Source organism: Rosa chinensis, chromosome 7, assembly GCF_002994745.2.
Source record: "Rosa chinensis cultivar Old Blush chromosome 7, RchiOBHm-V2, whole genome shotgun sequence".
NCBI lineage: Eukaryota > Viridiplantae > Streptophyta > Magnoliopsida > Rosales > Rosaceae > Rosa > Rosa chinensis.
In genome coordinates this window covers 9,819,083-9,835,179 of record NC_037094.1, presented here as the reverse complement: position 1 = coordinate 9,835,179, position 16,097 = coordinate 9,819,083, and the positions used below count along the sequence as shown (strand labels likewise).

Below are 16,097 nucleotides of genomic sequence, written 5' to 3'. Positions count from 1 at the left end.
GGGCTGTTGTAGTTCTGATTCGTGTTGTTGCCCCTTGAGTACCTCTGGTTATTGTTGTTGTTATTGCTAAAGTTTCTCTGAGCAGGAAACTGTGGATAACCACCTTGATTATCAGAGTAAGACCCTCCATTATTGTTGTAGCCATTGTTTTGTGAGAAACCCTGAGAGTGCTGAGTTGTGTTGTTACCCTGCATGCCACCATTGTTTGCCAAGAACCCAGATTGAGGTGTTCCATTGCTTGGAGGTACCATAAAACCAGTTTGACTTGCAGAATTCACAGGTCCAGTATAGGCATTCATGTGTGTTGTGGTAGTAGATGCAGCAGCATTGTTGCAATTCATTCCTTGCATAGCATTAGTATTTCCCAAAACAGATTGAGCAAGTAAAGCAGTAAGTTGAACAAGAGGGTTTGGCTTATCATTTTGAGCAGGGACAGTAGTGGATGCAGCAGCAACAGTTTGACTTAGCAGAGCAGTGAGCTGAATCAAAGGTGATGACTTGTTTTCCAATTCAATCTCACTTTCAGCAGATAGTAGTAATGACCTAACTTCTTCCAAATCAATATTGTTCTTTCCCCTTATGATTTGTCTAGTGTGGCCATATTCACTTGGTAAACCAGCTAGAATTAACACTTTCACATCTTGATCGGACATCTTGACACTAAGAACAGCAAGTTGATCTCTAACAGTCTTAAATTTCAACAGGTATTTTTCAATTGAATCACTACCCTTCTGAATATTTTGCAGTGTAGATTTTAATTGCATGACATGTGCTTCTGAAACAGTTGCATATCTTTGTTTGAGAATCAACCATACCTCCATAGATGAAGAGCAGCCAGTGACAAGGGTAAGTGCCTCAGGTGACAAGGTATTGATCAACATAGAGATAAGGGCACTATCTTGCTCCATCCATTTTTCACGAGCAGCAGAGTTATTAGTTAGAGAACCATCATCTTCAACAAGAAATTGTGGTGGACAAGGATGAGAACCATCCACAAATTTCAGAAGACCATGCCCTCTGAGATGATGTTGCATATGAAAAACCCAGGTAGGATAATTTGTCTCATCTAAACGAACAGAGATGGTGTTGCACACTTGAGTAGGAAACGCCATTTTTCTTTTCTTTTCTTCAGATCTTGATCAAAAAGACTGAAACTTGGAGAGTGATTTTGATGGGTGATACAAACAGGTATAAGATGTAGCCACAAACGCTCAAGATTGATATGAGCACCACAAATAGCTATGAAGAATAGCCCCAAACCTTGATTCACGAACAGATTTCCTTGAATCAAGAGCAAACTGAGTAGATCTAAGAGTAGAGACAATTCTCTTTCACTGGTAATTGCTGATTTTGTATATGATTTTCTTGATACTTGAACTGATTGTTGGTTTTTCAAACTGGTAATTGAACAAAGAGAAAGAAGAGCTCAGAGGTCGAAAACGCAGCAGAGAGATAGTGGTGGAGCAATGGTCAGGCCGCCGTTGGCTTTGATACCATGCTAGAAATCATGGTGAAAGCGAAAGAGCAAAGAAAATGGCTATGGAGTTTGCAGAAACCCTAGAAATCTAGGTACAGAGACGAATGAGGAAGACGAAGTAGCTAGAGAGAAAAGCTACCAAACTTTTGATATTTTCTTTGAAACTGTTTTTACAATTGAGCTAAACTAACAATTATGAGCTGATGTTCTTTTTATACTATTACAAGAATAACAAACTCTCTCTAACAGATCAATTAGCACCAACTAATTGCTAGCTGTACTAACTAATTACTAACAGCACCATGAGATAGCTGACACGTATCCTCCTCCAATCTATCACTACAACTAATTTCTCTCACTTGATCTTTGTCTGGATGAATACCACGTGTGCATTCTGTTGATGAGGAGGCTTGTTGACTGAGATCAGATCCTGAGCCTTCAATTGGTTGACTGGATATTTGTTCTTGAACTGTGTAGTCTAATCCTTGATTATGCAGACCTTGATGAGCTACATTCTTCACTTTATCATATGTCAGTGAGAAATATTAACTCATTCGGTAAATATATATATAGATGAGTTGTTGTGGATGTAATTTATCCTTACCATCAAGAGATTTCCCACTTCCCAGCCGCATTTCAACCAGAAAACGAAGTAGAAAACTTGACTTTAGGGTGAATAAGCCTCCACTTATGGTTGATTAATTCAACAAATTATCACTGCAAACATCAACAAATATAAACTACAGGAATTCAACTCCAAAACAAAACAGCATAACTAGTGCAATTCAATCCGCACACTCTGAAAAACATGGAGAGTGTTTAAGGACAAGCAAAATTTAACTGAGAGAGAGAGAGAGAGAGAACAGAGATTCAAGTGTATCTTTCATTTCATTCAAAGGAGGTATTTATAGGGATACATTTGAAGTAAATAATGATACAACTTGATGGCATCTTCATTTGTAGCCTCAATTTGTGGCATCTCCATTTGCAGCTCCACATTGTGGTTGTGATGATGATGATTGCCACACTTGTTCCCCATTGGCATAAAGCTTGACTCACAAGTCACTATACCTAGAATACCTATCTTATACATGACATAGACATTTTATACTATGAACAATACAACATGTTTCATATATACTACAACACTCCCCTTGGATATTTCATGTTGATAGTATTTGTCTAAGCCGTGCGCTTCGAAATTGCCTCATTAAAAACCTTGCCAAGTAATAAAACCCTGTGGGAAAAAACAACCTTGGTCGAAGGAGAAAAAGAGTGCAACGCGCATTGAGTGTGGAGTATGATTCTAGATACTCCCCCTGATTTAGACTCCCCCTGAAGATCATGAGAGTTCGGATAATCTTCTTAATCCGATACTCTTCACATGTTTCTCGAAAGGGGTTTTTGGTAACGACTTAGTAAATAAGTCCGCTACATTATCCTCTGATCGGATTTGATTTACTTCAATGTTTAGAAGTGTTTGCTGTTGCTGATTGTAGAAGAATTTCGGTGATATATGTTTAGTATTGTCACCCTTGATAAAACCTAATTTCATTTGCTCAATACAAGCTGCATTATCTTCGTAAATGCATGTAGGTTTATCTGTGGTAAACTTCAAACCACAAGTTCCTCGAATGTGTCTATTTATAGACCTTAGCCATATGCATTCACGCACAGCTTCATGTAGAGCAATAATCTCTGCATGATTTGAGGAAGTAGCGACAAGTGTCTGCTTTGTAGATCTCCAAGATATCGCCGTGCTTCCCATGGTAAAGACATAACCTGTTTGGGAGCGACCTTTATGAGGGTCAGAGAGATACCCTGCATCAGCAAAGCCCATCAAAACATTATTTTCATTTTGATGGAGGGGAGGAGGAGAACGTCGGTCACCATGGATAGTGTTGCCGTCGTCTGTATTACGGAAGGTGGCTTTTTGCCTCATAGGGTCTGATCCCAATCTTCCGTCTTTTATTTTCTCTCTGTAGGGATAAAACAAGCCCATATCAATCGTGCCTTTTAAGTATCGAAAGATTGTCTTTATGCCAATCCAATGGCGGCGTGTTGGCGCAGAACTATGTCGAGCTAACAAGTTCACTGCGAATGAGATATCTGGTCTTGTGCATTGTGCTAAATACAATAATGCGCCTATCGCACTTAGATAGGGTACTTCAGCCTCTAATAATTCTTCGTCCTCATCCCTTGGACGAAACCGATCTTTTTTGGGCTCAAGACTTCGGCCGATCATGGGAGTACTTACAGGCTTTGCTTTATCTTCATTAAAGCGCCTTAGTAATTTTTGAGTATATGCTGACTGATGGATCATAATCCCATCACTACGGTGCTCGAGTTCTATTCCGAGGCAAAACCGTGTTTTCCCAAGATCTTTCATCTCAAACTCGGATTCCAAATATTTAGCAGTTTCCTTTAACTCATCTAGAGTTCCAATTAGGTTCATGTCATCGACATAAACTGCTACAATTGCAAATCCGGAACTTGTTCTTTTAATGAACACGCAAGGGCATATTTCATTGTTAATATATCCCTTTCCAATCAAGTAGTCACTTAGACGGTTATACCACATCCGTCCGGATTGTTTCAATCCATATAGTGAGCGTCTTAATTTTATTGAAAACGCGCTCCGTGGTTTAGAGCCACTTGATTTTGGTAATTGAAGTCCATCAGGAACCTTCATATATATCTCTGAATCTAGATCCCCATAGAGATATGCTGTAATCACATCCATAAGCTGCATGTCAAGTTTTTCGGAAACTACCAAACTGACAAGGTAGCGGAACGTTATAATGTCCATTACGGGAGAGTATGTCTCCTCGTAGTCGATTCCAGGGCGTTGTGAGAAACCTTGTGCCACAAGGCGGGCTTTATATCTCATCACCTCATTTTTCTCATTACGTTTTCTAACAAAGACCCATTTATGGCCAACATGCTTTATATTTGGTGGTGTCAGCATTATAGATCCAAATACCTGTCTCTTTGTTAGTGAATCCAATTCAGCCTGGATCGCATTTTTCCATTTAGGCCAATCCGCTCTTCGTTGACATTCTTCAACAAAGCGAGGTTCGATATCATCATATTCTATGATTCCTTTTGCAACATGATATGCAAACGCATCATCAATTGCCATAGAATTTCTATCCATCATCTCATGTACACTATTGTAATTTATGGAGATTTCTCTATTCTCTGGAGTTGGTTCTGACATTGGAACGTCCCCCAATGGTGTCTCTTGGACATAACCATAATCCGGAATATTCTCGTGGGATGGATTATTCATATCTATGATTAATGGATTATTTTGTGCCAAACTCGCCTTCTTTCTTGGGCGAGAATCCATCGAACCTATAGGTCTCCCGCGCTTCCTGGCAGGAGCCGTGGGCCTAGCCAATGTGTCACCCATAGAGGGAACGTTGGCGCCATTCTCATGTATTTTTGAGATGGCATTATGTCTTTTAGGGACATCAATCCTTGCAGGTACATTTGCAGCAGGTATGTGTGATCTCGTCACTTTAGCGATATCAGAAAATGCATCAGGCATCGATTCTGCTACGTTCTGAAGATCGAGAATTCTCTGCACTTCTTTTTCAGATTGTGCAGTTCGGGGATCAAGATGAGAAAAAGTGGGGACAAACCACGACAATTCCTGTCCTTTTTGTTGAACATTAGTTATGTTCATGTCTCCCCCTAAAGACGGGAAGACTGTCTCATCAAAGTGACAATCCGCAAATCTAGCGGTAAATAGATCCTGTCAAGGGTTCTATGTAGCGGATTATGGTTGGAGAGTCATAGCCAACATAAAGGCCTAATCGTCTTTGAGGACCCATTTTAGTGCGCTGTGGTGGCGCAATTGGCACATAGACTGCACACCCAAATATGCGTAAATGTGAGACATTAGGCTCATACCCAGTCACCATCTGGGATGCAGAAAAAGGTTGGGTGGCAGTGGGTCTTAGACGAATAAGCACAGCTGCATGTAATATTGCATAGCCCCAAGCAGAAATAGGGAGATTGGTGCGCATAACCAATGCCCTAGCAACCATTTGAAGTCTTTTAATGGCAGCTTCTGCGAGACCATTTTGGGTATGTACATGAGGGACAGGGTGTTCAACCTCGATCCCAATGGACATGCAATAATCATCAAAAGTTTTTGATGTAAACTCCCCAGCATTGTCAAGACGAATTGACTTAATAGGATGATCAGGGTGGTGAGCCCTTAACTTAATGATTTGTGCTAGGAGTTTAGCAAATGCAGCATTTCTTGTGGATAAGAGCACGACATGTGACCAACGTGTCGATGCATCAACCAACACCATAAAATATCTAAATGGTCCGCAAGTTGGATGGATAGGTCCACAGATATCACCTTGTATTCTTTGCAAGAATGGTATATTTTCTTTAATGTCTTTTGCATAGGATGGTCTCGATCCTACTTTTGCTAAAGAGCAAGCTTTGCAAAATGAATGATATGCTTTAGAAGTAATTCTTTGAACCTCTTTTTGGTTCGTATTCCTCTTTGTTTTAAAGAATGGATGTCCGTGTGAAGTTTTTAATATACGGATCATCATATCACGACCTGGGTGTCCCAAACGGTCGTGCCAAAGCCTGTATGTGTCGGAATCCCATAAATTTTCATTCATGACATGGTTGGATTCAATGACTCTAATAGTGGTTGCGTACAATCCACTAGAGCGACACATGAGTTTCTCTAATACTCGTGTATTTCCGTAGTTATTAGAGGTGATGTAAAGGAACTCTTGTCCATTCTCACAATGTGTTTTCACATGAAGATCATTGGCTCTTATATCTTTAAAACTTAATAGGGTTCTTCCAGCCCTTGGAGCATATAAAGCTTCGGCGACATTAATATTTGTGCCATTTGGCAATAGAAATTGAGCTGGTCCACGACCATGAATCAATTGAGATGGTCCTGCCATCGTGGTCACTGAAGATTGACTAGGCGTCATCCATAAGAATAATTGCCTATGTCGTAATATAGTATGTGTGGTGCCACTATCTAGAAGGCATTCCAATTTTCCCGGAGACATACTGAAAAAATAAAGTTCGGAATATTAACACATGTCAATGACATTGATAATGTGATACTTTATTAATAGGGAAAATAGTCAATGATTACATCAAAGTTTCCAAAGTTTATTCCAATATAAAATCAAACTTTATACAAATTGTAATTGCTCAATCCGTTTGGTAATTTCAATAAAATATGACCAGGTAAGTATAGAGATGTTGGTGGAGCGAGGCTCGCTTAAGTACCATGATCTCAATTACTTGCCTAGACATCATACTTTATTGAGTACGCCACATAAGAAAGAGTCAATACAATTGTTATTTGACTAAGGCACATTTGCCGTTTTATTGGAAAATAGAAAAGACTATTTTAATCAAAGTCTGCGGCATCCTCGTGCTCTTCATTTTCAGCTTTGAAGTCTTTTATGGTGAGAATTACATCTTCACCATCATCTTCTTCAGCAAGGTGAGCTTCTTGCTCCCTCATTTCTCTGTACGCCTTGTAGCGTGCAGCTAGTTGTGTACTTGCTTGGCATTGCTTAAACCAATGCTCGATTGATCCACACCTATGACACACGTCATTGTGGTTGACTTTCTTTATTTGAGGTGCACGTTGTGGATATTCCCTAGGCGGGTTGTTGCTGCTACTACCACGGTGTATTATGCGACCTCCACGGCCCATAGTGTTACGGCCCATGGTGTTGTTATATTCTCCTCTCCCACGTGTGGATTTGCCACCACGTGTGCCCGCTCCAAAGTTGCGGTTTCCTTCTTTATTGGGGCGGTTGTATGGACCCATGCGTCCGTCATGTCCCTTGTTAGGGTATACATGCCCCTTATTAGTAGGGTACCGCTCCTTGCGCCCTTTCTTGGGTGCATTATAATTCGCCTCACGAACGCTTTTGGTTCCTACGGGCCTTGAATTATAATTTTTTACAAGGATATTGTCGTGCTTCTCATCTACCGACAAAATATTGATAAGCTCATTGAACTTCGTAAGTCGTCCAGCATTATATTCGGTGCGATATTGCTTTGATAGTATAATTGCTGCGACGGGGAAGGTGGAGAGAGTCTTCTCAATTAGCTCTTCTTCTGTGAGAGGTTTTTCACAGAACTTCAGCATGGCACTTAGCCGAAGAGCTTCTGAATTGTATTCAGCAACAGACTTGAAGTCGGAGAAGCGTAAATTGTTCCATTGAACCTTCAAGTCAGGGAGGAGGGAGTCTTGGATATTATCAAAGCGCCCTTCTAGCGCTACCCATAGGTCCCTTGCATCTTTGATGGACATATACTCCAATCTGAGTGCTTTGTCCATATGGCGTCGCATCAAGATAATTGCTTGTGCATGTTTTATGGGTGTTCGTTGGAACACAAGGCCCGCGTTTGGTGCCTGGATTATGGGCAATATCCCTTTTGATGTGAGATGGTTCTCAACGTCGGTTTTCCAACTATGGTAATCCGAACCAGTTGAGTCAAGGATTTGAAAATCGAGTCTAGGTTCATTCGACATCCTTGAAATATAAGAAGAAAAAGATGTATTAGTTTCAGAGTTTAAAACTTCCACGAAATAATAAGATTTCCGAGCTATGCTACCAAGAAATCAATTTCCAAGAATATTTGGATTAGACCGAAACAATGATATTTAATAGGGTCATAAATCGATGCTTGCGGACGCTCTTAGTCCGAATATTATGAACACTCTTAGTTCATTGACTACGAACGCTCTTAGTTCATTGACTACGAACGCTCTTAGTTCGTTTAGCGTGAATTTCTATAATTCCGCTTTTTAATTGTAAGTTCCCAAAAAGAAAAAGGAGGAGAAAAATAAATAAAAACTCAAAAGTGGGAACTTTTAGTAAAGAATACCTTGAAATAGTGTTGTCGGAAATGACCGAAAAAGTTGCCCAAAAGTCGCCGGAAAAAGCGCCGGAAAAGTGTCCGAAAAGTTGCCGGAATGGCAGGTGGCTCGGCAGCTTCTCGGCAGCTGCTGTGCAGGGTCTCGGCAGCTGCTGCGCAGGGACTCGGCAGGAGGTGCTGCTTGCTTTTTGACGGAATAGTTCAGGTCCCAAAACAACTCCGATGAGGCTGAAATTTGGAGGTCAGATAGAAGAGACAGAGATGAACAACTTTTATGAAGGAAGGATTTTGATCTGAGATCACTATCAAGATGTTTCGGGGCGTGCAAGCAGGCTGATCTGCACAGGAACCAGCATGCTGAACAACTCCCACTTCAAATGATGTACAGGTCTCAAAAACACTCCAATAAGGCTGAAATTTGGAGGTCCAATAGAAAAGACAGAGACGAACAACTTTGATGAAGGAAGGATTTTGATCTGAGGTCCCGATCAAGATGTTTCGGGGTGTGCAAACGGACTGATCTGCACAGGAACGAGCGCAGGGGCAGCGCACGGTATGGCTAGCAAGGGCTAGGAGCTCGTGCTGATAACGTGTTTAAGGACAAGCAAAATTTAACTGAGAGAGAGAGAGAGAGAGAACAGAGATTCAAGTGTATCTTTCATTTCATTCAAATGAGGTATTTATAGGGATACATTTGAAGTAAATAATGATACAACTTGATGGCATCTTCATTTGTAGCCTCAATTTGTGGCATCTCCATTTGCAGCTCCACATTGTGGTTGTGATGATGATGATTGCCACACTTGTTCCCCATTGGCATAAAGCTTGACTCACAAGTCACTATACCTAGAATACCTATCTTATACATGACATAGACATTTTATACTATGAACAATACAACATGTTTCATATATACTACAACAGAGAGAACAAGCTATAGCTAGCTAGGCACTCTTACAATAACTAGTGGTTAAGCTGATGAATATGGAATAGCCACGGCTTTAAGAGGGTATTTCTTATGAATTGTTAAGCCAGATGATTCAGTCATGTCTAAATCCTCATTTCTTACTCCACCGGAAAATGTCCAATCAAACTTGTGCAGCAAATTTGCTAGAGCAATCTCATTGACAGTCGTAGCAAACTGGATCCCGGGACAGATCCTCCTGCCAGCTCCGAATGGAATAAACTGGAAGTCAGTCCCTTTATAACTTAGACCACTATTATCCTCCAAGAACCTCTCCGGCTCAAACTCTTCTAATTTGTCATTGAATGATTCGGGATCTCTCCCGATCTGCCAGGCATTCACCAAGACTTGTGTGTTAGCCTTAATGTCATAACCGTTTATTTTCACATCTTGAGTCGACATCTTTGGCAATAGTAGGGTAAATGGAGGATGTAAGCGAAGAGCCTCCTTAATCACTGCCTTCAAGTAGTGCATATCAACCAAATCATCCTCAGTTAATATTTCTTCTTCTCCTTTTATTACACCCCTAACTTCTTTCTGCAATTTGCTCATGACCCTTGGGTGCTTCAAAATCTCTGCCATTGCCCACTCTAGAAGTGTAGATGTGGTATCAGTCCCAGCAAGGAACATATCCTGCACATTGTCATTATTAGCAGAGCTATGCATGACCAATTATTACATATATATGACTTTTGCAGTTGTTTAACATTACTTTTTTATGGGTATTAACCTTTTCTTCTTCTTTTTTTTTTTTTTTTTGAATACAATATTATCATTAATCTTTGGTCATAAACATCATTACAAAGGAAATTACATAGTGTGACATTCAAATGACGACTTTAATAGTCTATGGGATACGCGTCTCAAAACAGGAAGAAAAAGTTCATGCCTAGAGAAAAGTAACCAAGTCTACTAGTTGATCTAGGTTTAAAATCTCAGGACATGCATCTTGTTAGTTTAAAGTGTGCGTCAGAGAGAGAGAGAGAGAGAGAGTTACCAAGACGACACCCTTTATGCTAACTCTGTCAAGAGGAAAATTGAGCAAGTTTTGCCGCTGAATTTCAAGTAAAACATCCACAAAATCCTTGTTATCCTCGTTCTGATCATCAAGGCCTTGATCATTTCTGCTGCTAGTGTCTGAAGTTTTATCAATATGCTCTTGAAGCACCGTATCCAAAAATTCATCGTACCGTTTAGCCAAACTGACTAGTTTAGCGTCCAAACCACCAAGACGGCTCAACCAACCAAGCCATGGAATTAAGTCTCCAACATGAAGACTTCCCGCCAACTCCGTAAATTCGGTGGAGAGCTCCTTAAATTCCCCATCATCGTGGTACTTCCTCCCTAGAGCTGCCCTCGAGACGACGTCGTTCGTAAGCGTCATAAGCATCTTCCTCACGTTCACAACTCCTCCCCGTTGTGACGTTTCCTTTATCTTGTTGATCATGGATCTGGTCTCCTCTTCTCTCACGCCGCGAAAGGACCGAACCTTCTTGGCGCTCAAGAGATTCAGCACGCATATGCTCTTCACCTGCCTCCAGTAATCACCGTATGGCGCAGTTGCCACGTCTTTGTAGTTGTAGAGAAGCTTCTCGAAGGCGGTGGACTTAGGTCTGCTGGCGAATGCGAGGTCATGAGTTTTCATGATCTCCCGGGCAGCCTCGGCCGACGAGACAACGAGGACGGGGACGCTTCCGAAATGGAGGAGCATGAGAGGACCATGTACTCGAGATAAGGCTTGAAGTGCGCGATGGGGTGGAGTTCCTCGAGCGCCTAGTTGGTGAAGGTTTCCGATGATGGGGAGTTTTGGTGGAGAAGGTGGTGAGTTTTTGGTACTACTGGAAGTGGAAGAAGACCACTTGTACAAGAGGATGAGGAAAACGGCGACGAGTACAAGTGAAAGAGTTTCATTGTTGATGAGCTCCGCCATTATTTGCAGCTAGCGTCCTAACTATCTCCTTCTCCTAATAGATTGTCTATGCGTATGTGCCTGTGTGGTTTGCGAAATATATGGGAAAATTGATTGAGAAAATGTGTTGTCGTTTTCTACTACGCTGTATACGCCATGATCAATGATGAATGACCCTAGCACATCAATAATTACTGATCCAAATTAATCTGGAAAGCATGTGATGTCAGTAATCAGCCTTCTTATTTTGGCAGTACAACACTCAGGCCTGTGTCGGTTGTTGGATCAGGCCCCCCCTTACAGATTTTAAAACTTTTATTTTTGGGCTAATCCAATTTTTTTCTGTTAATAGAAGCATCACAAGATGCGTTACAAGTACCAAGCTTTTGTATTGTGCTGGAAACTGAGGCCTTACCATTTTTCGTTTTGGGTCGATATTTCGATTGCTAGCAGGTTAAAATTTAAGTAAAAACTATTATTATCTTGCTCAAAAGAAACTATTTTTTTTTTTGTTTTATTTACTGGTCTCCTTTTAAAATTTTCATTTTTATTTAACAATAAAATGAAATGAACTTTTTATTCTAAAAAAAATGAAATAAAATTGTAGTGACGGTGACATAAAGATTGTTCATTAATATATGAAACAAGAAATATGTGCAAATTGTCTGTATCAGAAATGACGTGGAATATGGCGTTGGTAAAGGAATGCTTATTGCAAAAAAAAATACACATGGAATATATATGCTTTGTTTTTTTGGTGAAAATGAAGCCTACAAAACCCAAAGATCTGTGTTTCTCATCGACAATATAATGTAGAGTATTTTTTTTTTTTTGTCAATGGCCGGACATCTCCAACTTATTCAGTCTGTCATCTTCAACATGTGCAACTCAAGGCTTTCCATGAAAGATTGGAGCACCCAAGTACATGAATGGAGCGGTACCTAATGGAATACCCAAGAAATTTGAGATAGAATGTCGACGACTATGCGTATGCTTCCCAATGAAAACTTGGGACTTCTCCTTGTTAATGATTTGGCCAGAAGCACCACCATATTCTCCTTGTTAATATAATGTAGAGTATGATAACCCACAACTTTTGCGAAAGTCGTTTCATATGATTATATCTTTTGTGGGTCTCTGATTCAATTTCCTAAATCTTACACCATACGTACAAATATATATCTGTTGATCATGTAGTGTTGATTATTTAATTTTTTACTGTTTTTGCAACAGTGTTGTTTAATTATTGAAACCTATCTTCTTTTATTTGTTTATTTATGGAATCCTCTAGCTATAATATAATATATGAGTAATACAAAAAAAAGAAGACAGTACAACATGTTAGTCCGACCACAAACGAATGTGTGGAGAGGTAGTCTAGAATACAACGGCCTCAACTTACAACCCAAACGGCCGTTATAACGGAGGGATAATGTGGACATGTCCACGTGGTAAAGACAGAGGACAGTAATAAGGTAAAAAAAATAAGAAGTTCACCACACTTGCTCCCTCTTACTCTCTCTAAGAAATAGAGTGAGAAAACAACGGGGAGGAAGACTAGGTTTACAACGTTTTGGGTCTAGTCAAACTGATACCATCATTTCTCTCTCTATGTTCCCCTAATTTCTATTGCAAAATCAAACTTAGAATTGAAGAAATCAAAACTATTAATTGATCAAGTACAAAGCTAGGGAGAATCAATCTTTGAGTGGGTATTTTAATTGCTGTTATTGGCTTCCATTAATTTAGACTTTTAATTTTACACATCATCAGCTTATAAGCACCATTTGCATGGTGGTGGAAGGGGAAAGGATGAACTGGAGGCGATGCATGTGGTGAGTGGTGAGTGGTGAGTGAGAGAATCCCAAGCTTATTGGAGGCGACTGCACCATTCTTCGGACTGATTTGCATGCTAACTGACCACTTTCCTGTGGCGGTAAAGTCACTACTAGAAATATGGCTACTAGCCACCCCCTTTTGGATACACTTTATTAGTCGTGTCATTTGATATAACAAATGACACCCTTTTGTATTTGTGGTATTATTTGTTTTATGAGTACTGCTAACTGTGACAAAATAAAAAAACATAATCGACAAAATGCTTTATAAAAAATACAATTTTGGATAAACACAAACATCCGTATTCATTGCTAAATAAAGGGCTAAATTAATGTATTATTATTTAATATTCAGATAAACATCTTATATACACACGGTTAAGGGTGTGAAGTGTTAGAAAACCACTCTTTTACATTTAATTTATTCAAATTTACAAATTAATCATCTCTTGTTTGCAACAGTATTTGAAATACGCCAAAATATATTATTTTTTGACATTTTTTCTATTTATTAGAGCTTTTCCTATTAATAATTAATTATTTACAAGTTAATCAATATTCCTTGTTTGCAGCAGTATTGGAAATACGCCAACAATAATATTTTTGACTTTTTTCTATTTAAAATTTTATTAGAGCTTTTCCTATTATTAATTTAATACACATACTTGGAAATTAACTACGCATATATATAGGTACTTAATGCACTACCATATTTTGCACACTAGTATCCGTATTCATAGTTCATTAGCCGTAGATATATGTAAGACAATAAATTCACATTTATATATGTTCCATATAAAAAACAAACAAAAGAAGGTGTTTAATTCTTATTAACCACGGGAAACCGTAGTGGATGTTGATTAACACATAAAACAGTATCCAATATAATTTGTATTTACGTATGAAAAGGATTTCAATATCTAATGTGTTGAGGAGTTCTTTTATCATTCTTCTATTTGCAGAACTATATAATATTTAAGCAAATAAAAAGCAGTATTTTCATGACTATTCAGAATACAATTGAGTCGAAAAGAAGAACTCCCATCAGCAGGTATTTTTTCTAGTACTGATTTTCTTCAAGTTTTTACTATATATATATATATATATATATATCCCCTGACACTTAATTTTTTTTTGTTGAACAGTATGGACAAGGAATGGATATTTTCAGATAAAAACAATGAGGAATACAATATTGGGTTGCGTGCATTCATCAATCATGCCTTACAACATGCTTCTTTTAAGAGTCAAATCAAGTGTCCGTGTAGTAAATGTCATAATACCTATTACAAATCTCCTGCAGTTATTGAAGAGCATCTTTTTATGGATGGCATGGATCTGAAATATGTGAACAATCCTTGGACCGAGCACGGTGAACGTGTACCAGTTGCAGTTGATCATAATTTGCCAGGATCTTCAGAACCTCAACCAGATTTTAATCCATCAGGACCAACATCATCTCAGCCAAATTTTGATGTGCAAGATATGTTGCATAATATATTTAGCGTGTATGAAGGAGAAGATAATTGGGAAGCATCAGGACAGACTGAAGGTCCATCCATGCCCCATGGCCCTTGCCCAGATGTAGAAAGATTCTACCGACTTATAGATGATGTTGATACTAAATTATACCCGGGTGCAGGGAAGAAGATGTTTGATTTCCTGATAAAGTTGTATCAGTTAAAAGCATTGCATAGTTGGAGTGATGTGTCGTTCACAAAGTTGCTTGAATTGTTAAAAGCCTATTTGCCTCCGGGGGAAACTCTTCCTGCTACCTTTTATTTGACAAAAAAATTTATTAAAGATCTCGGGTTGACATACCAAAAGATAGATGCATGTCCTAATGATTGTATGTTATATCGAAAAGATCATGCTTCAGACACAGTTTGTCATGTATGTGGAACTAGTCGGTACAAAAAGGACACATCTACTGATGCAACATCCAGTAAGAAGAAAGCTGCTAAGATTCTGCGTTACTTTCCATTAGGCCCAAGACTTCAAAGGCTGTACATGTCTCGCCACTCCTCATAATTTATGGTTTGGCATTCCGAAAAGAGACCACGAGATGGGGTTCTCCGTCATCCAGCTGATTCTCTTGCTTGGGCATAATTAGACAAAATTGACTATGATTTTGGCTCAGAGGGTTGAAATGTTCGTTTAGGTCTAACCAGTGATGGATTCAACCATTTTTGTATGATGAGCTTGTCCCATAGTACCTGGCCTGTTATAGTTACTGTTTACAATCTCCCTCCTTGGTTATGCACGAAAAAACCGCACATGATGTTATCTCTGCTTATACCAGGCCCTAAAAGTCTTGGAGTTGACATAGATGTGTACCTGCAACAGTTGGTAGAAGAATTGAAAGAGTTATGGACAGAAGGAATTCCTACATATGACGCATATAAGAAAAAGGTTTTTCAAATGAGGGCTGCATTATTATGGACCATAAATGATTTCCTACATATGCCATGTTGTCTAGATATAGCACAAAGGGGTCAAAAGCTTGCCTGACTTGTGGTGAGGAGACTGATTATTTGAGGTTGCATCAGGGAAAGAAAGAAATCTACATGGGGCATCGAAAGTGGCTTCCAAATGACCATATTTTTCGTACATGGCGCAGTAACTTCAATAAATCAACTGAATATCGTAGACACCCAAACCAATGACGGGGTTAGATTGCTTGGAGGCAACTAATACATTGACGTTCCAACTTGGAAAGGGAAAGGAAAAAGGGTCCACTCGTAAAAGAAAACGAGTTCAAAATAATGATGACACAGAGTACACAAGGCCGTACAGGAAGCAAAGTGTTTTCTTTCAGCTGCCTTATTGGAAGAACTTATTACTGCGTCATAATTTAGATGTCATGCATGTTGAGAAAAATGTTACAGATAGTGTCATTGGGACTTTATTAGGAATTGATGGGGAAAAAAAAAAAGACAGTTTAAAGGTCCGCCTTGGCATGGTACTACTAGGTATTAAGCATTCACTCCATCCTCAGCCACGTGGTGGCCG

At 39.4% G+C, this 16,097-nt stretch overlaps 1 protein-coding gene across 2 annotated transcripts; it reads right to left on the bottom strand.

Moving 5' to 3' along the window:
- Nucleotides 1-6,838: 6,838 nt before the first annotated feature.
- Nucleotides 6,839-11,303, bottom strand: LOC112175907 (cytochrome P450 736A117). 2 transcript variants are annotated; one of them, XM_024313647.2, is made up of 4 exons: nt 10,336-11,303; nt 9,067-9,971; nt 8,384-8,956; nt 6,839-8,028 (listed from the first exon to the last, which is right to left on the bottom strand). In XM_024313647.2, exons 1-2 carry the CDS (start codon nt 11,266-11,268, stop codon nt 9,345-9,347), a joined length of 1,560 nt encoding a protein of 519 aa, XP_024169415.1. In that variant the 5' UTR covers nt 11,269-11,303; the 3' UTR covers nt 6,839-8,028; nt 8,384-8,956; nt 9,067-9,344. The 2 variants fall into 2 exon arrangements, with proteins under 2 accessions (XP_024169415.1, XP_040366144.1); XM_040510210.1 differs by having other exon boundaries at nt 8,384-9,971.
- Between the last annotated feature and the right edge of the window lie 4,794 nt (nt 11,304-16,097).

What these genes read in the sequence shown, in the direction of transcription:
- LOC112175907 (XM_040510210.1), bottom strand. Translation starts at nt 11,268, where the DNA reads ATGGCGGAGCTCATCAACAATGAAACTCTTTCACTTGTACTCGTCGCC. An exon ending in GCATAAAGGGTGTCGTCTTG is followed by an intron (nt 9,972 to 10,335) that starts GTAACTCTCTCT and finishes GACAATGTGCAG; the next exon opens with GATATGTTCCTTGCTGGGAC.